The 20,192-nt window shown below is 54.4% G+C and overlaps 1 protein-coding gene across 1 annotated transcript; it reads left to right on the top strand.

Annotated features, from left to right (window-relative positions):
- The first annotated feature begins 833 nt into the window (after positions 1–833).
- Positions 834–18,381, top strand: Gga1 (golgi associated, gamma adaptin ear containing, ARF binding protein 1). The gene is made up of 17 exons (XM_075959933.1): positions 834–1,193; positions 4,060–4,144; positions 5,490–5,565; positions 6,536–6,634; positions 7,421–7,544; positions 9,244–9,344; positions 9,884–9,964; positions 12,179–12,316; positions 12,394–12,475; positions 13,027–13,134; positions 13,810–13,962; positions 15,175–15,239; positions 15,639–15,811; positions 16,165–16,358; positions 16,960–17,129; positions 17,325–17,435; positions 17,528–18,381. The coding sequence occupies exons 1-17, from the start codon at positions 1,151–1,153 to the stop codon at positions 17,636–17,638; spliced, it is 1,914 nt and encodes a 637-aa protein (XP_075816048.1). The 5' UTR covers positions 834–1,150; the 3' UTR covers positions 17,639–18,381.
- Positions 18,382–20,192: the final 1,811 nt, after the last annotated feature.

Genomic DNA, 20,192 nt, shown 5'->3' with positions numbered 1-20,192 from the left:
ACCCGCAGAGGCTGAAAAAAGCTGAGGAAAGAACGGAGTATCTCGCCTTGTAGCCACCTGAACTGCCCCCAAAGCAAGAGCCAGACTTCGTCACTATCCCAGTTTGGGGAAAGAGCCCCTCTCATTTTGTTACCACTCTTCGGGCTTCCCTTGTGTGTGTCGTGTGTTTTGAGATATGATATTCCACATTGGCTAGTGCTGGCGTTATGACGTGTGAGAACACGCCCAGCTCCTCATCACCTTGTGGGATATTTATCTGGCCTGCCTTTCTCTTCAGTGATGGTCACACATAATACAATGAGCCTCTTCACGGTTTTGTAAGCTGATTGCAGAAGAAAGTTCCCTGTGCAAGCGCTCTGACCCCTGGGTGACCGCAAGCAAACTCATTACCTGGCTCCCGGGTTTGAGTAATGGATTCACGGGGGGGAGGGGGGGGCGGCACTTAGACCCTTGCTGGAAGTAGTGGAGCGCTCCTTTAATATCAGCACTTGGGAGGCTGAGACAGACAGATCTCATGAGTTCCATGAAGGCCTGGTCTACAGAGCGAGTTCCAGGACAGCCAGGACAACATAGTGAAACCTTGTCTCAAAGGGGAAAAAAATGTTTAGACCCATGCCTGAAGCACTAAGCGCTAAACAATCGTTAGCTCAACTTGATCATTTTCGCGGGGACCACTGTGCCCAGTCGCCCTTTTAAGGGCCATCTTCACTGTCCCACTTAAGCGGAAGTACCCCCGAGAGCTCCGGAAGTGACTTCAGAGCCCCTCAGAAACATGGCCCCGGAGCGTTGTTCCGGAAGCGGTCACGGGTATCTGCGTCACGCTGACCGACTTAGAGCGTCCCGTGGTGTTTCTATGGTGCCGCCCGCAACCCCCAGGCTCTCCGCTTCCTTTCCCGCCTGAACGCCCGGAGCTGTGAGGCCGACGGCGGGTCCCACCCGCGAAGCAGCCAGCCGCCAAGGGGAGGGGTTGGCAAGGAGCTGACGCTCTGGGCAAGCGCGCCTGCGTCTCGATGGTGCCCAGAGCTCCAGCGCCCCATTCCGACTTCTCCAGGCGGACACGGCCCCTTTAACCGGCCGAGGGCGGAGCCGACGAGTTCCCGCGAGAGCGGCGGGGGGCGGGGGGCGGTGCCGAGGCGGGGGCCCGTGGCGGATGGAGCCCGCGATGGAGCCGGAGACTCTGGAGGCGCGAATCAGTGAGTGTCCGGGAGGGGCGCGGGCCGGACCGGAACCGGAACCGGGGGCGCGAGGTTGGCCCCTTTCCCGACGGGGGCGGGGTCCGCGCGCCCCCTCCTCACGCCCCGCCCCCGACCCGGGAGGGGCGGCGCCCCAGTCCGCCGCTCGGACCCTGGCAGCTGCGCAGCCTGGCTGTGAGCGGGCGCCGCCCACCCACCCGGTGACCCGGTTGCCGAGAGCACCCCGAAACCCTGAAGGCCCTAACTGCTGCACTGAAGAGCAGCCCCCTTTGAGAGTTTCCCCCCAGCCCAGGGCCTGAGTCTTCACTCTGCCCTCAGCTCTTCTCAGATCTGCTCATTCCCCGGTCCTGGAAGGGGTGGACTCTTGGCCAACTGATCCAGCTCTGGCCATGCTGGGAGAAACTCCCAGTGCTTGAGCTTCGAAGGGTCCCGTCTAAGACTCCATAAAGAAATCCAAGTCCCCTGTCACTGCACCCAGCCCAGTCTCTACATCCCAGATTGCTTCCCTAGCCCCTCCTGAGCTTCCTCCCAAGGCCTCGGGGCCCTTGTTTCTTGTCTCCTCAGAAACAGCTTCCTACAGCTCTGGCTTCCAAGCCCCCAGCCCCTCCCTCTGCTCTCCCTGTCCCACCCTGCTGAAGATCCTTGGCTTTGCAACCCCCATTCCTAGACTCTGCCCCTGGGAGCTGCAGGCCGCCTCTTCTGGTCCATCTAGTGACAGGTCTCTCTCGTGGCCTTTCTGAATGGGGCTGTCCTCAGCTGAACCTCTTGGCGTCAGGCACACACAGATCTGTGCAGGTTATTGTGGGAAGTCAGGGCAGCACCTTTGAAGCCAGTTTTGAACAGAGTTGGACCGGGAGGTTGATTCTAAACCACACTGTCTAGGGGAATGTAGGAGAGTTAGCCTGCCAGTGGGGAGGGATGGGCCTGGAAGAAAACTTAAGAGGCCACTACTGCACAGGTCTCAGGAGGTCAGAGGTCAATGGTAGCTTCTAGGGAGGACCATAGATGTTTTCACCATCAGAAGAGTCACTCCCAGTTGTGAAACACCTCTCTGCTCCTCAAGTACTCCCCTGCCACCTGCCAGGGAGATGCTCCCCTAGGTGGAGGCCGGGGGAAGGGGAGGAGGCCTGTCTCCTCCAGCTCCAAGATAGTCAGTTTGCTGAATGCTGGGGAGACGCTGGTCTGGGCAGTCAGATTTTTCTCCTCCCTGCCTCCTGATTTCAGATTGACTAGCTCCACCCTCGCTGGAGCTCACGTGCCTTTGACACTTCGAAGGACTTCCTGTTTTAGCCCTTTTCCCAGCTGTCATTGAGAGGCCAGTAGCCTGTATAGTCTCCCTGACTCCAGACTGGAGTCTCTTTCAGTGTTCAGTCCTTGGCCATTGTGGGGGGCTGGGAGTAAATGTGCAGCCTTCGCCAAAGAAGCAGGGGGTATTCCTGGTGTCGCTGGAGGCTCACTGTGACTTCTGTTCCTCTCAAGGACTAGGTAGGGCCCCCACAAAGATAATGCTTCTCCATCCTCTGCCCAGCCGTATTGCCTCTGAGTGCCTAGGAGAGAACAGCCTACCCCAGTACCTTCCATCCTTTCTGCCTGCCCTGCCTTTCTTTATAGTTCTTGTGTGATCACTAATCTGAGTAGTCAGCGCTGCTTTGTTTAGGCCAGTGAGCTTCAGGAGAGCAGGGCTTTTGTCCACCACTGTATTTTTTAAAAATAAATATGGATCAGGTGATTGGCTGCCAGGCACTCAAGTGTCTAGGTCCCCAGCTGGGCAGGTGCCACATACTGGGCCCTGGCCTCCTCTTGTCTGCAGATCATTCACAGCCCTGGCTCTTGGGCTGTGACCCTCTGCACCGCCAGCTTGAGCAGAAGTGTCTGGGAATGAAGCATTTGTCATCCAACCTGTATTCTACAGGTGGGACAGTGGGAGTTCAGAGATCTTCACCCAGCCAGTGTTGGGTGCTCAAGAAGGGGATTATCTGGTATTACTGACCCCGCTCTTCTTTGCTATTCCTTGTTCCTGCACTCCGACTTTCCCAGCCTCGCCCTACCTGCCACTGATCCCTCATCCGTCCATTCATTCTCTCACTCAGTGGCAGGAGTGCACAGTAACACTGTAGAATAGTCCACTTGGGCCCACAGTAAAGAACAGTTAGGGCATAGCCGCTGCCACCCTGGGCAGAAGCGAAGGACTAGAGAGGATCATCAAACGAGGTGTTCCTGAGCCACTCCCCAGGGACAAGGTCTGGCAGACTGAGGCATGAGGTCCAGGGTACAGTCTTTCCCATGTCTGTGCCCTTAGCTGGGCAGATGAGCCCTCAGCCTGGTTGGCTCCTTCCAGACTTAGCTGAATTGTTACCTCCTCTTGGCAGTTGCCCTGACCCAAGGCTGACCCAAGTCTCTTACCCTGGGTTTCTATGGTTTCTTGGCCATTCTCCTTTTCTTGAGAGCCTGGCTTTTCTTGGTGCACTCCCCAGCCCTACAGTTCCTCAAGGACCAGAACCCTGACCTTTTTCCTTAGCCCTAAATCTCCTGAGTGCAGATTCCAGGAGAGTCAGGATGCTTTCTTGATAACGGAATCAGAGATGGTAAAGTCAGCATGCTGGGATACAACCATGGAAGGTGGTACCTGAATGTAGTCTCTGAAGACGGGGCCCTTGGGTGGAAAGGCACAGTGAGCGGCAGTAACATGTTCTTCTGCCCATTGATTCCACTGGACTGTCGGTGTTCGGGCTTGGGGCTGTCCAGCAGGAAGTGGAGGGAAGCCTTTCCCATGTGCTCAAATTCTTCCTGACCCATGCCAGTTGCAGGGAAAAGTGAGGGGAGACAGAAATGCCATTGGCCTCACTAGCTCCCTCTGCTCCTGCAGATAGAGCCACAAATCCCCTGAACAAGGAGCTGAACTGGGCCAGCATCAACGGTTTCTGCGAGCAGCTCAACGAAGACTTTGAAGGGTAGGTGGCTCCACTTGGCTTACACGCTCAACACAGCACACTGTGTCCCTGTCAGGCAGACTCCAGAACCTGGTCTTGGGCAGGCTAGAAATCCAGTTCATATTCTATATGCAGTCACAGTTAACAAGGACAGTGGCACTTTTTGCTGGAGGCTACATATGTGTCACCCTCTTGAGGAAACCTTCCTGGACCTGTTTTATAAATGAAGAAAGGCTAAGCTGTTTGCTCTTGACTCTCACCAGGACATTGGCAGTCCTAAGTTTGGTCAAATCTAAGCCTAATATGACTGATGATTTATTGGGGCCTTTCAGAGGCAGGCTACACCGTCCCTAGCAGGCCCTTCATGTAAGAAAGAACTAGAAATGCACCTGTGACCGCCCCAAGGACTTGGATTGGACATGCCTAGGTTCCCTGGTGCTGCTGGATCACAGCGACAGAGTCACAGTGCACTGCCTCTCTAGCAGCCCTTGGTTTGGGGTTCATGGGCACTGGGGCAAATGAGCCCCACCTCTGATTAGTCCTGGGGAGGTCATTTACCACTCTGAGCCTCGCTCTCCTCAGCTGGCACTGGGCCTGGCACTGGCAGTGCTGCATATGCAGGGGTTACTGGGGTTTCCTGCCACTGAGGAAAGCAAGGAGCGGAGGTGCTTGTGAGCCCCCTTGCATGGCCTTAGCACTCAGGCTGCGGCCACCTGTTCTTCCCTTCCCCTCTGCAGGCCAAGGACATAGCTGCTTTTGCTTTTGGTGATGAATTTGAGCTCAGAGTCTCACTCACCTATGCTGGGCAGGTGCTCCATCAATAAGCAACATCTCCAGTCCCATGTCATAGCTCTTAAAACCAAAACAGGCTAAGTTTATACCTCTTAAAGGTCCCTGCCTACACTGGTTGCCTGGCACTGGCTGTCACCATCCCAGGTCCTGTTTGATCTGGAGAGAGATGGGCCTTTGTGCTTCACAGGGCCAGTAGAGTTTAAGACTATACCGGTCTGGTCCACGCTCCAGTCGCCACGCGCTACGGGAATGAGGCTGAGAATTTAAAATCATACACACACACAGACAAAGACAGACAATAGATGGGGCCACGGGAACATCCTTGAAGCAAGAATGTCCACTTGACTGTGCTCTGGCGACGCCCCAGCTCTCGGGATCTTTCAGCTGCAGACTCATCCGAACCCACTCCCCTGCCATCAGGGTCTCTGCTCGGAGCAGCTGCAAGCTGAAACTCAGGGTCTGGTGGCCCACGATCCCCAACAGCAGAGGGCTGAAGTGCTACAGACTGACATGTGACTGTCCCTTTGAGTGAATCAGGTACCATGTCAGTCACGACTCTGTTCCTTCCATCCAGGCCTCCGCTTGCCACCCGCTTGCTGGCCCACAAGATCCAGTCCCCGCAGGAGTGGGAGGCCATCCAGGCCTTGACGGTAAGAAAAGATCCTGGGGTTCCATGAGCCTAGGGGAATTGTGACCAGGTGATCCAGGATATAGGTCTGGGCCAGCCCTCAGGGTTCCTAGCAGCAGACACTAGGCTAGCCTCCTGTCACAACTGGGCCTCTAATGGTGGTGGCAGGGATTCTCCACTTCAGCTGCCCAGTGGACTCCTCCCCAGGATACATGTTAAATACAATCAGGGCCCGCAGCATGCATGGTTTTGGGTCTGTGTTTGTAAAGTTCCCGGGTTCTCTGCAAGGGTCACCCAGGCCACACAGGATCTGCAGACCCTGGGCAATACCATCCTTTTCAGTGAGAGCAAGGCTCAGGATTGAGATTTCATAGCTATACCAGGAACAAAAAAAGGGGTCTACTGTCTGTGACTCCCTGCACAGCCCACATACCAGCTACCTTAGAATGAGCTTGTCTGAGGCCAGGTGAAAATTTCTCTGAGTAACTATACATGTTCCAACATGTTAGTTTTTGTTTGGGGTTTCTTCGTCAAGTATGCGAGGATCTTGTGATTTCACAGATTTGGAAAAGGCCAGAGTAGTGCTAAATTGTTTTGTAAAAGAAGAAAAAATAGCCAGGCAGTGGTGACACACACATTTAAGGCCAGCACTTGGGAGGCAGAGACAGGTGGATCTCTGTGAGTTCGAGGCCAGCCTGATCTACAGAGTGAGTTCCAGGACAGCCAGGGCTACAGAGTAAAACCCTGTTTCAGAAGAAGAAAAACACTAAAAAGACCATGTACAAGTGATACATGGCCCACGACATGGAGGAGCCTGTGGTCATCCTGCAGCTTGAGCAGAGCTTGTCAGTGGGGACTTCTGACTCCATACTCTAGGGAGTGATGAGCAAGCGCAGAGACCTCTGAGCCTCTGCACCTGAGCCCTCCCAAGGGTCCTTCCCTTACTCTGGGCACTGACCAGGTCAGGAACTCCCTCACTCCTCCCTTCCCAGGTTCTGGAAACATGCATGAAGAGCTGCGGCAAGCGGTTTCATGACGAGGTGGGCAAGTTCCGCTTCTTGAATGAACTCATCAAGGTCGTGTCTCCCAAGGTGCGTCCTAGCCAATGCTTGAAGTGCTGGGTCTGATGGAGGCTGAAGAGAAAGGGTCCCTGGGGCCTTCCCTGTTAGGGACCTGGCTGAGTCAGGACAGCCTGGCTGCTGAGAAACAACTCAGTACAGAAGGAGAGCCGATTCCAGGGCTTACACATGCTGTCATTGGGTGTGCCCAGCCCAGGTTTCTTAGGTGTTTGACATTTCTCTTTGTCCCCATCACCTAGATGTGGTTTCCTTGAGCCTCAGCATCTGAAGCCACAAACCTGAGTCAGTTATGTTAGCAAATGGGCCACACCCTGGCTACTGGCCTTTGGCCTGAGAAATCTTCTCATAGGTTGAGTGCATATTTGATGCCCACCCCCCTTGCCCATCCTCTGAACAGAGCTCCAAGTGGGCCGGGCAGCCCCATGTCTCCCAGTAGAGAACTGTGCAGTGAAAGTCTCTTGGCCTAGTTTGCTGCTGGAAATGCTGTGTGGGAGCTCATGGCTGCACATGAGCTTTCCCTCCACACCTGGAGCCCCAGGCCCCTTGCTGGGGTCACAAGGTTCAGGTCTGTGTGCTCTGAGCAGGATTTCCTGCTCTGGGCCTTCAAGATCCACATGCCCACAATGAGGAACCTGAGTCACAGACAGCTGACACAGCCAGTGGTGGTTCGGCTAAGAACTGATCTCAGTTTACACCAGGCTGGTTGCAGGGCATCTGAAGGCGTTGGTGGGAGGCTTGGGGCTCGAGTGAGTGGGGCTGAGCGGTCTCTGACAGCTCCCCTTTTGTATGTCTCTGAAGTACTTGGGCTCCCGAACATCAGAGAAGGTGAAAAATAAGATCTTGGAGCTGCTGTACAGCTGGACAGTCAGCCTGCCTGAGGAGGTGAAGATTGCAGAAGCCTACCAGATGCTGAAGAAGCAGGGTGAGCGTACCCCCACCCCAGGCTATCAGGAACCAGAAACATGCCATACCTGTAGTCTCAGGGGCTCTGTCAGCAAGGTCACGGGGCTTCCCTTAATGTCTCCAACACACAACCAGCAACCAGCGAGGCTTCTCTGTGGCTATGCCCAAGGCCAACTTGAATGAAAAAGTGGTATGGGGTCAAGCTTACCTTCAGAGGGTGTCCTCAAAACATGGGTGCCCAGGAGCCAGGGATGTAGTTCAACTGGTAGAATGCTTGCCTAGCATATATGAAGCTCTGGGTTCCATCTGCAGCACCAAATACTCCAGGTGCAGTGGTGCACAGCTGTTATCCCACCACTTAGGAAAAGGGCAGGAGGACCCGAGGTCCAAAGACCACCCTGGCTGCATAGTGAGTTCTGAAGGATTACATGATAGCCTTTCACAAAAAGTATGTATAGGGCTGGGAGATGGTTCAGCAGTTCAGAGCACTTGCTGCTCTTCCAGAGGACCCAAGTTCAGTTTCCTGTACTCCTAAAGTGGCTCACAAGCACTTGTAACTCCAGCCCTAAGGGAGTTGACGCTTTTGTACTCCACATGCCCATACCCACATGGAGACACAGACATCGATCACATCATACATAATTAAAAATAAATCTTTGAAAACTAAAAAGGAACTATTATTTAAATTATATTTGTATAAATTACATATATATTAATATATATTGGACCCAAACCATCTCTGATGGAGTTCACTGTGCAGGTCAGAGGTAGTCCCATTGCCAAGTGGTGGTGGTGTACACCTTTAATCCAGCACTCAGATGGCAGAGGAAGGTGGACCTCTTTGAGTTCAAGGCCAGCTTAGTCTACAGAGCAAGTTACATGGAGGGCTACAGGGCCACACAGAGAAACCGTGTCTTGAAAAAGAAAACCAAAAATAAGGGGGGCTGGAGAGATGGCTCAGAGGTTAAGAGTACTGACTGCTCTTCCAGAGGTCCTGAGTTCAATTCCCAGCAACCACATGGTGGCTTACAGCCATCTAGAATGAGATCTGGTGCCCTCTTCTGGCATGCAAGCATACATGGAAGGAATGTTGTATACATAATAAATAAATAAATCTAAAAAAAACTTTATTAAAAAAAGAAAACCAAAAATAAAAAAAATTTTAAAAAAGGTAGTCCTGTCTATTAAAGTCCAGAGCTGGTAAGCCAATGAAAGATTAACCTCCCTTCTGTAAGCCCCTGGAGCCATGAATGGCCAGGTCCCTCCCCCAAGGACCTCTAACTGCCCTCACTACTGGACCCTGTCCCCACCCTACAGAGTAAAAAGCCTAATCTCTGAACACTAAACCCCACCAATCTCCACCCTGGAAAGCTCCACCCTGCAAAGTTCCACCTGCTTCCCAAAAAACTCCATATAAGTCCTGATTCCTGTTCAGTTTGCTGCTGTTTCTCACCTGAGCAGAGGCAGCCACCCACCTGGTTCTTTCCCTCCCAGTAAATCTCTTGTGTGAGGTTTGTTGTTCCATGTGACTTTATGATATTCCTTGGCTCCTGGCTGCCAGGATACCTTTCCATGCAAGCTGTAATGCTTACATTTGGTGCCGTGATTCAGACTCCCTTTGTTACACCTTTGACCTAGCCACTCTATTCTCATATCCCCCTCCTACTACCCCTGGTCCTGACACCTACTGACAGCCTTCCTAACCCTGTCTTCCCCAGGCATTGTAAAGTCTGACCCCAAGCTTCCAGAGGATGCCATCTTTCCCGTTCCCCCTCCACGGCCCAAGAATGTGATCTTTGAAGATGAGGAGAAGTCCAAGGTAAGGCAGAGTGGCAGCCTGCGTGTCAAGGCTTCTGCCCTCTAGAGTAGAGGCTCATGCCAAATGTGATCCCCGTGGAGGTGACTGTGGGAGGAAGCAGCACTTAGTGCCTGCTGAATACACTGACCCATGCAAGCATCTGCATTCAGTAAGCACAGTTTATGATCCAGGGTTGGTTGAGGAGCTGCAATGCTTTTTGTCTTTCTATACCAGTTGACTAGCTTTTAGCTAAAGAAGCATTTGTTTGGAGGGGAGCTGTTGAAATAAGGATTTCAGCTCTTCCCTACCCAGCCCCCAAAGCTACCACTGTGGTTTCTGGTGTGTGTTCTAGGGAGGGCCGTGTGCTGAGGACATTCTTCAGTGCTCTGTGGGGAGTGTGTGCAGTATCTCACTTATCTGCATGGACACCCATCAGATGTCACCATTTTACCCAGAGCTTTAGTATCTTGCCCAGGTCCCACATACAGTCACTGAAGGGTTGGGTGGGGGTTGTAGATTCTGGCCCGGTACCGCCCTCAGTCACTTGTTTGTCTCTGCAGATGCTGGCTCGCCTGCTGAAGAGCTCACACCCTGAGGATCTCCGGGCTGCCAATAAGCTTATTAAGGAGATGGTGCAGGAGGTGATGGCTGGCCTGGGGTACCAGGGAAGAAGGGATGGGTGTGGAGCTCGGCCACCAAGCAGGAGGAGCTGTGTATGTGTACATATGAGGCCCCACAGTGGCCCATCAGGACAGTTGCCACAGCAAAGAACCATCAGGTGCTAAGAGGCTGATGTTTAGTGGGAAGAACTGCCCAGTAGTCTAAGTGAACCTGCTATGCATGAGCTCCTGGGGGCTAGTATTTGTTAGTAATGAGGCCAAGAATTGGTGGCATGCACCTGTATATAGTCCTGGAACTCCAGAGGCTGAGGCAGGAGGATCATGAGGTTGAGGCTAATCTGGGCCATGTAGCAAGACCCTGTCTCAGAAAAAGAAAAAGAAATTTGAGAGCCAGCAAGATGGCACAGTAGATATAGGTATCTGCCGTCAACCTGAGCTGGATACCTGAGGATACACATGGTGCAAAGAAAGATGCAACTCCCACAAGTTGTCCTTACTTCCACGTGCACTAGGGCACATGTACTCCCACATACACACATAAGTAAGTAAATGCACACATTTGAAGAAGTACTTTGGGGACATATTGGACCTATAGCTTAGTAGTAGAACTCCTTTCTGACTTGGATGAGGTCCTGGTGTCCATCCTCAGCATATACCCCCAAACAAATTGAATCATAAAGTATTTATTAAATATATATGTAAATATGTATGTATGTATATAGATGTGCATACACAGAGCAAAACACAGATGTTAATATGATTAATGTGTAAATTATATATTTTGGAAGTGTACACTGAAACTTAATAAGGCCAGATCATCCAAAAAGATGTTCAAGACTGGGTGTGCTGGTGCACACCTTTAATCCTAGCACTTGGGGGGCAGAGGCAGGTGGATTTATGTGAGTTCAAGGTCTATATAGTTCCAAGACAGGGCTATATATAGAGAGACGAGACTCTCAAAACAGAAAAAAAAATTTTTTTAAAGTATTTAGGATGGTCAAAGTGACTCACACCTCTAGTGTGACCTCTTGACTGGGAAGGTCAAGACAAGAAGATAGCCTTGACTTGAATTCCAGGCCAGCCTGATCTACAGAATGAAACTTTGTCACAAACCAAACTAAAGATTTCAGATTAGCACTTAGTAGCACAAACAGAAGAAGCCAAATGTAACACAACTCTCTAGGCTAAGGATTGGCAGCTGGGAAATAAAGGCTGAAGGCCTCAAGGCAGATACCTCTGAGGCAGAAACAGCCCATCATGTACCTAAGATGACTACTCACCTGCAGCCCTGTGTATCTAGATCATGGGGTGATTTTTTTCTATGAAAATGTAGACTTCAAGCCAGGCATAGTAGCACAGGCCTTTAATCCCAGCACTCAGGAGGCAGAGGTAGGCAGATCTCTGTGAGTTTGGGGCCAGCCTGGTCTACAGAGTGAGTTCTAGGGCTGTTACACAGAAAAACCCTGTCTTAAAAAACAAAAAGAAATGCAGACTTCTACCTCAGGTCTCCCAGATCACTAATGATAGCAGCATAGAAATTTTCCAGGTGTTTTAAAAGTGTGTTCCTCACAGAAATTGCTAGTTCACTCTTCCTCAGAGGCAAGATCTAGTCGTGCAAGTTAGTCAGGCTAAGCCTGGGCCCCAGATTGACTGTCAGGGGCTACTTTTTGGTCCCCTGCAGCAGGAGAGGGTGTCATAGTCCTGGATGGCTTATGTTCAGGTTGTGATAAAGGGGCAGGCCATGTGAGACCACCCTGAATGTACTCACCCCTGAAGCGGAGAGACCTAGATTGGGCTGGAGAGAGTGAGATGGCCTCCTATAGCTGCCTTTAAAGGCTGTGTGTCCTCCACACTTGCCAGGCACCTACAGACACAAGGAAGGACACCGTACTTGTTTCTAGGTTGTGAGTGCTGACCAGGACCCTTTGCTTTCACTGTCAAGTATGGGAATGTGGTCTTCAAGAGACAGACATAGTGAGGGCAAGAACAGCCCAGGACCACAGGCATGAGTCTGGAAACTGTTGAGGTGATCTAGGGCCACCCCTGGATTGGAGACTCTGGCAGAAGAGTAGGAAGTGGCACAATAGTGGTAGACGGCTTCTTGGACAGGTCTTAGCAGGACTTGGCCACACAGAGCTGAAATCCTGCCCATGCAGCTCTCCTCCCGCACTCACGTCCCATCTCCAGGGCCAGTGGCAGGCCTGAAACAGCCTCTGACCATTTGCTGCTCCACAGGACCAGAAGCGGATGGAGAAGATCTCAAAGCGGGTGAATGCCATCGAGGAGGTCAACAACAACGTGAAGCTGCTGACCGAGATGGTGATGAGCCACAGCCAGGGTGCCGCATCCAGCAGCAGTGAGGACCTCATGAAGGTGGGCCTGCTCCAGCCCCCTCCCAACCTGCTCCCGAGCCCCCTGAGTGCCCTCATCCACTCACCCTGTTCCCCCAGGAACTGTATCAGCGCTGTGAGCGCATGCGGCCCACACTCTTCCGATTGGCCAGTGACACAGAAGACAATGATGAGGCCTTAGGTGAGTCCCCAGGTCACTGAGAGCAGATCCAGCCCTGTCCCTTTACCTCCTCCCACTTCAGGCCCTGCTAGACACCCGCAGTTGGAAAGAGCCACCACGAGGGGGCCCCCTTTCTCCAGGACTGACTTGAAAAGGCCGCAAACAGCAGAGACTGCTCTAGCGGACTCCATGAACAAGGTCCTGAGCAGGCATCTCATCTCCTGCCCAGGAGGGGGAGCTCTCCCCATTTCCCAGCTGGGGTTCAACAAACAATGGCTAGCTCAGGTCTCAGAGCTCCAGTGTAGCAGCTCATCCCCCCCTTGGCCTCTCAGGCCCTCTGTTACCTTGCTGTCTCACTCTCCTCCCTGCCTGACTGTCCCCTGCACATTCTGGGTACATTTCCACCTACAAGTCTCAACACCAGCTCCGCTCCCTGGACCCCATAGATGCAGTGGATTGCATGGCTCTTCCCCCTCACATACCCTTTGGGGTGGGTGTGGGAGGCTCCTCTTGCTTCTCCAGAGGCCCCACCACTTCCCCAGCCTGACCTCTCCCCTCCATTCCTATTCCAGCTGAGATCCTGCAGGCTAACGACAATCTCACCCAGGTGATCAACCTGTACAAGCAGCTGGTCAGGGGAGAGGAGGTCAATGGCGATGCCACAGCCAGCTCCATTCCTGGTGAGAAGAGAGGAGGAGTGCTGCGGGGGCCCAGAGTGCAGGGTGGCATGACCTTCAGTGTGACTCTGGCCCCTTAAGACCGTGAAGGTGCCAGGAAGGGAGCTGAGGCATTCTGTGGCAAGCCTAAAGCTGTTGGGGAAGGAAGCCCAAAGCTGTCATGGAGCAGAAGGAAGGTTTTCTTTGATATATCCGCTGCCAGCTGTGTGTGGCTGAATCATACCCTAGGCTTGATTGTAGAAAAGGAAAGAGCTTTAGACATAGACATACGGACCACTCGGGAAATGGCAGCGTGGTATATGAGGGTGGGGCACAGGAGATGCTAGTGGTGAGTGGCCCTTGGAGGGTGGGAGGACCTTCCAGAGGCAGTCAAGCACGAGCGGAGCCTTCGGGTATGAGAGCAGCAGCGATCTAAGGCTGTGTGTGCCTCAGTTGGTATCACTGCATTCATGCTGATGCCATATTTGGGGCACATCCCTGACCTTCAGCCTAGCTGATTGCATTCTAAACACAAGTACCATCTGATAAAGAAAGGGCTTGGCAGGCCATTTGAACGGGGCTGGAGTGGCCACAAGGGCCCAGGAGGCCTGTGTAAGGAGTAGAGAATGAAGACAGCTGTCCCCACTCCTGCTGTGCTGAGTGGCGCCCAGGACTTGCCTGGCTCTCCTTTCCACTCAGGGAGTACCTCAGCCCTGCTGGACCTCTCAGGCCTGGACCTCCCTCCCTCGGGCACCACATACCCAGCCACGCCCACCCACCCTGGCAACCAGAGCAGTCCAGAGCAGCCCAGTGCCTCAGTGTCCCTGCTTGATGATGAACTCATGTCTCTGGGTAAGGAAGAGGGCAGTACAGGGGAAGAGGGTGGTGCAGGAGCAGCCTGTGGGCGACAGCTCTGCTCTCCACTGGGAGGCTGGTGGAGGCCATGGGGTAATCAACATGCCTTCCCTGTACGGGGTAAAGCCGAGGCTCACGGAGACTAAGAACAAGGTCAGCCTGGCAGAAGGCAAGGCTGGCCAGCTCTGGCTGCCTGGCAGAGGAGGGTGATTTCTGAGTGGAGCTGTCCTGGGGAAGGATCAGCAGGTTCTCCAGACAGGAAGGACAGTAAGCTCCACTTTTGAGACACAGTTTCTGTGTAGCCCTGGCTGTCCTAGAACTCACTCTGTAGACCAGGCTGGCCTCCAACTCAAAGATCTGTCTGCCTCTACCACCACAAACCCTTCTCTGTGGTCTTAAAGGAATGCCACAGGGAAGACCTGCCAGTTGCTGGAGACGGTTTGCTAAAAACAGCGCTTCCAATCTTTTCTAAGTCAAATACAGGGCAAGCATGGCTGAGGTGTTCAGGATAGACAGGGCTCATGCTGGCTTTCCTGCCAGTCGAGGGATCGTCCCCAGGGCCTCCAGCACCAGTTAATTGGCCTTGTTGACCTATGCCAGAGACTTCAGAGTCTACCTGATCTGCCGTGCCATTGCCCACGTGGACATGGGCTGTCCCAGGGTAGCAATGGACACGGGCTCTCCCAGGGTAGCAGTGGACACGGGCTCTCCCAGGGTAGCAGTGGACACGGGCTCTCCCAGGGTAGCAGTGGACACGGGCTCTCCCAGGGTAGCAGTGGACACGGGCTCTCCCAGGGTAGCAGTGGACACGGGCTCTCCCAGGGTAGCAGTGGACACGGGCTCTCCCAGGGTAGCAGTGGACACGGGCTCTCCCAGGATAGCACTTGGCCCATAGATGGTCTCCTGGACCTGTGAGCTCAGAGACTCTTGCCCTCCTCACTACCTCAGCTCCCGCTCCTAGCTGCTGAGGGACAGAGGTTAAAGTTCCAACTTCTTCCCATAAGCTGGCTTCTGTGAGGCCTTGCCAGGAAGAGAGGAAGCAAGTGTGGGCTGCAAGATGGCTGTTGGGACAATGGTTTCTATTTTTGCTCTGCCACTAGTTCCCTCTGAAAGCGTGGGTTTTACTCCTGAGCCTCTAAGAAAGGGAGGGATCAGACATTGTTAGTTTTTAGCTCGCCAGTCCAACCCCCTGTCTTGCTTTCTCCGCAGGCCTAAGTGACCCCACTCCACCTTCAGGCCCCAGCTCAGATAGTGTGGGATGGAACAGCTTCCAGGTAAGAATGCTGAAGCTGGCTCAGCCTATGAGACACCCAGGGGTAGAGGGCTGGAGCCAGTAGCCTGAGGGGTGACAAACAGCCAGGTGGGTACCAGGCAAGGCTCCCTGGGACAGGGAAGTTCCACCCTAGGGAAGAGCCTAGCAGTCTCTTCTAACCTCCAGTAGAGGTACCTAGGCCTCAGTCTCTGGTCCCTGACAAGACCACAGCCCAGCCTTCAAGATTAAGCTGGGGGCTCTTCTTCCCTTAAAGGTGACTCTGGGTCACAGGGTGGAGCTCCAGCCAGGTCCAGTGGTCTGCTACAGCTTTCTCAACTGTCACCTGCAGGGAGGGGAGGGCATCAGGGCCCGGGTGGTAAATGAGACACTTGAGAGGGTCTTACCCTGTCTCCTCCCCCAGTCATCAGATGGCGTGGAGCCCTCAGTCCCTCCTCCAGCCCAGGCCCCCAGCATGGACTGCCGACCTCCGGCACAGGCACCCCCACCAACAAGCAGCGGCTTGGACGACCTGGACCTCTTGGGGAAAACCCTCCTGCAGCAGGCACTGCCCCCAGAGGCCCAGCAAGTGCGGTGGTGAGGGCTGCTATTGCCAGTGCTCTCCCTTTCTCCACAAGGGAATCCAACAGGAAATCCTCCATCACCCTAGTTCCTGGGATCCCAGCATGTTGGATCACCCACTGTGACAAGGGTTTCATGCCACAGAGGTGATGAGAATGGGGCACTGTGCCCGCCAACATGCCCCCTAGAGAAAGATAAAAGGGGGGTCAGTCAGCATGAGAGGATGGGGAGGCAAAGGTGCTCTCACTGCAGGTGAGGACGCCCAAGGCGAGAGACACTGACCTGCAGCCACAGAGCTGCAGCTCGGTCCCCAGGGCCCCTACCAAGAGCACCAGAAAGTCACTCGCTAATGCACTGTTCCCATCAAGGGAGAAGCAGCAGCCAGCCCCCCGGCTCACCCTCCGTGACCTGCAGAGTAAGAGCAACTGCAGCTCTCCCAGTCTAGGGACCACCAGCCTTCTCCACAACACATCCCCGGAGCCCCCTGGGCCTCCACCACAGCCAGCACCCACCGAGCTCTCTTTAGCCAACATCACTGTGCCCCTGGAGTCCATCAAACCCAGTGAGTGGGGATAGGTGGGGCGGGAGGGCTGGGCTAGGTCAGCTCTTGTGCCCAGGGCTTGCCACTGCTGACTCCGTGCAGCCCTGTACTAGGCCTCCCCTTCCTAGAGTGATGCAAGGCTACTTTCTAATCTCTGGGTCACAGAGGAGGGGACTCCTTAGAGTTGAACCCTGACCCTTCCTTCCTAGAGAAGGCAGGGGCCAGAACTAGAAGGTTCCTATAAGATTATGAAACAGAACCTCAAAGGAACATCCAGGCCTAAGCCCCAGGCATTTCTCACCCAGGAACAGGTGGTAGCACTGGCTGACACTTGGCCTGAGTTGACATTCTCAGAAGCTGTGACCAAGGGCATCACACCTTCTCTATCCTCCTTACCAGTAGAACTGGCCTGGGGCCCAAAGAGTGTATGACCCAGACTGTGACAGGAGCTCTTGACCCCAGCCTGGGAGGGAACCTTGCTGTGACTTGACTTGGCTCCGGGGTGGGCATCCTGCCTCCATTGTCTGATCCCAGTGCGCCTTCACCTCCAGTGGAGGCCAAACCCTGGGTGGGGGCAGATAGGCTCCACCCATTCATCACCCTCCAACCTTTCTCCCAACAGGCAGCATCTTGCCAGTGACCGTTTATGACCAGCATGGCTTCCGCGTCCTCTTCCACTTTGCTCGGGACCCCCTGCCAGGGCGCTCTGACGTGCTGGTGGTGGTGGTCTCCATGCTGAGCACCGCTCCCCAACCCATCCGCAACATTGTTTTCCAGTCAGCTGTCCCTAAGGTGACAGGGCAGACCAGGCAGGCAGGGTGACCTGAGACTCGGTGGGCAGCCAGATGGCTGAGCATGGTGGGGGCAGGATCTCCCTCACTGGGGAGCTGGGGGAAGGGCGGTGGGAAGCCAGAGGGGAGATCCCTGGCAGGGGAGCTGGTTGCTCAGCAGCGGCAGCCTGACCAGCTGTACACTTCCTGCCCCCAGATCATGAAGGTGAGGCTGCAGCCACCTTCCGGCACAGAGCTGCCAGCATTTAACCCCATCGTCCACCCCTCAGCCATCACCCAGGTCCTGCTCCTTGCTAACCCCCAGAAGGTGAGGGCCCAGCCATGACAGGGCAGTGCCCCAGGGTGGTACTGACCTCTTTTTCCTGTTCTAACCCCTGTACTTCTGCCATTTATGCCCAGGAGAAGGTTCGCCTTCGCTACAAGCTCATCTTCACCATGGGCGACCAGACCTACAATGAGATGGGCGATGTGGATCAGTTCCCCCCACCAGAAACCTGGGGGAGCCTCTAGGACAGGGGGCCTGGAGAGAGGAGAGGCAGCAGGACCTATTCCTGTTCAGCCTGGTGCTTCTCTCCTTCCTGTAGCTCCCAGTGACTCTTCCTTCTCCCTAGGCCTCTTCTCCTGCTGAGCCCAGCCCAACAGGAGGCTGGGCCTGGGCTTGCCATAGCTGCAGGGACCCCCATCACCAGTGGGAGCCTGGGACAGGGAGGGCCTCTGTGCCCTAGAAGGACTCTCGGGAGTGAGGGAAAAAGTATGGCCATTAGGCCCAGCCCTGACCCCAGCCTGAGGTGGGGTCTTTCCCACCTGTCTTTTATGCCTTATGGAAAGGCCCAGCCATAACTTGGAGGCCATGCTGGAGCTGGGACCAGCCCAGGCCGCCTCTGTGGGAACCCAGTGACTGGGGGTGTTGCCCATGCCCTAGCTGTTTGCACTCGGTGTGTGGTTTGGCTCTTTGCTTTTCTTTTGGAATGGCCCTGTGGTCACAGAGCTGAAGGAGCTCCACTCAGCTCCCAGTCCCTCTGGAGGTCTCCTTTTGCTCTCGGGCCTCCTATGGGGCAATGGCAACGAAAAGCAAAGCCAGAGGACATGTCCCCCCGGAGGGCCATGGAGCTCCCAGAGTTCCATGCTTCATTTATCAGTGCTGGGGTCTCCTGTGAGCACCTCACCTCTGCCCAACCATCTGTGGTCAAAAGTAGGGTCAGTATGGGTGACAGTGGGAGTATTTATGAATAAAATGAACTTTTCCTGAAGTAGCCGTTCTTGTCACCCCTGTGAGATTGAGGGAGGCAGGGAAGGTCCAGGAGTTGGGGGCCTAAGGACTGCCCTAAAGTCTTGTCCCCATCTCCCACCCGTCCTAGCCCCTTAGCTCTGCCCCAGAAGAGGCCCTGCTGGGGGCCTGTGGTTGCCTAGTCGCTCAGGAAGCTTTGGTCTGTGGTGACCCAGAGCAGTCCCAGCTGGAAATGAGGAGGCTACTAGGAGGTTCAGCTGCTGCAGAAGCTGCAGGGAAGCCCTGGCTGCTCACTTCCTCCTGCTGCAGATTCTCTTGCTAGACTCTTGCAGCCCCAGGTGCTGCTCTGGGAAGCAGGACCCTAACAACAGATGCGTTCGGCCTAATCCAGGAGCCCCGCACTACACCCACTCCCTGCTATCCTCACCTCTCCTGGCTGGCGTGATAAAGGGCTGTACCCAAGCAGGGTGCTGAAGCCACACGGCTAGGAGAATCTGCCAGTGGGGTGCGGTGAGGAGCTGACGTAGAACTCCAGAAACTGCAGGAAGAGAGCCCCTGCATGGTGCAGGCAGCCCACTCTCCTGTGAGCAGCTGATTGTTGCAGACTCCAGGAAGTCCCACATGTGAGAAAACACTTTCGCTTTGTCTCATCTGCCAGTTCCTAATCTGAAGTTGGCTACTAAAACCCTTCCCGTAGATCCTATGAAGACCTTCTGCATGTGACACAGCTCCCCGAGTCCCACGGGAGGAACTCCTGGCAGGCCCACGCTGCACATACCCAGTGAAGGCGTCTGGGGCGGACCGTACAGCAAAATGACAGGAGGCACCAGCCCCTCTGAGCCTCTTCCGACCAGACGCCAGTGCGTGACTCAGCTGATGGCCTGTCCTAGTACCTGTCCTTTCTGCAAAGGGCCTCAGAGTCGTGTCCATTATAATCTTGTTAGATGACCCTGGATGGGTGAGGGTTAGCATGAGGTCATAGGACCAGGAATTGGCGTGCTGGTTCCAAAGTCACTCACTGGCTTGTTCTCCCTTCTAGGTTCCTTGTGCAAAAGGGTCACAAGGTAGAGGCCCCTTCGAGGGATCTATAGGCCCAAGAGCCCAGGCTGTCGTAGGGGTATCCCTTCATTTCCTGGCCCCACGCTACCTCTGACCTTGGCCTAGTTGTCTAGTGCACAGCTCTTGAGCAGTCCCATGCCTGATATGGCCTATCAAAATCTGGTAGGAACTAGAGAGACTGGAGCCCAGCATGGCACTCTCAGCGAGTGGGGGACAAGGGGCACCCCTGGAGGTCTGCATTTGTCTTAGCATGGGGACCCTGGGAAGCATCTCCTCTGTCTCTTAAAAGATGAACTCCATCACCACACCAAGCCAGCGGGACTTCCCAGACCTCAAAGCCACACTTCCACTTATGGGACACTAGCCAGAGCCAGCAGTTAATTCTTTAGTAACCACAATGCAGGCTGCTTATCTTTTAGCAGAAGCCAAGAGTGATGGAGAGGCTTCTGCTGCCCTAGGGCACCCTCTGTGGCCTCTACTCCCAGGGCAGGTGGAGGAGCCATCTACCCTGGCACACTGCTGGGCCTGCTGCCTGCAGCCTCCCCTCCCCCCTGCCTTGAGTCCTCAGAACTGTCCTGTGAGCCTGAGACTGGACCAGCAGAGGAGGAGGTGGTCATCAAGACTGCAGATTTTCTAGCCACCTGGGCCTGCTCTCCAGCTTTGTCACCTGCTCTACTTTGCTCCCAGCTGCGGCCAAGAGCACACATTGCTCCAGGGTTACCAGTGGCAGGTGGAGTCCTGCCTCAGCCCCACCCCAGGGTTCCTGGAAAGGCTTTT

This window comes from Microtus pennsylvanicus, chromosome 2, assembly GCF_037038515.1.
Source record: "Microtus pennsylvanicus isolate mMicPen1 chromosome 2, mMicPen1.hap1, whole genome shotgun sequence".
In the NCBI taxonomy this organism is placed as follows: domain Eukaryota; kingdom Metazoa; phylum Chordata; class Mammalia; order Rodentia; family Cricetidae; genus Microtus; species Microtus pennsylvanicus.
This window is presented reverse-complemented; position numbering and strand designations above follow the sequence as displayed.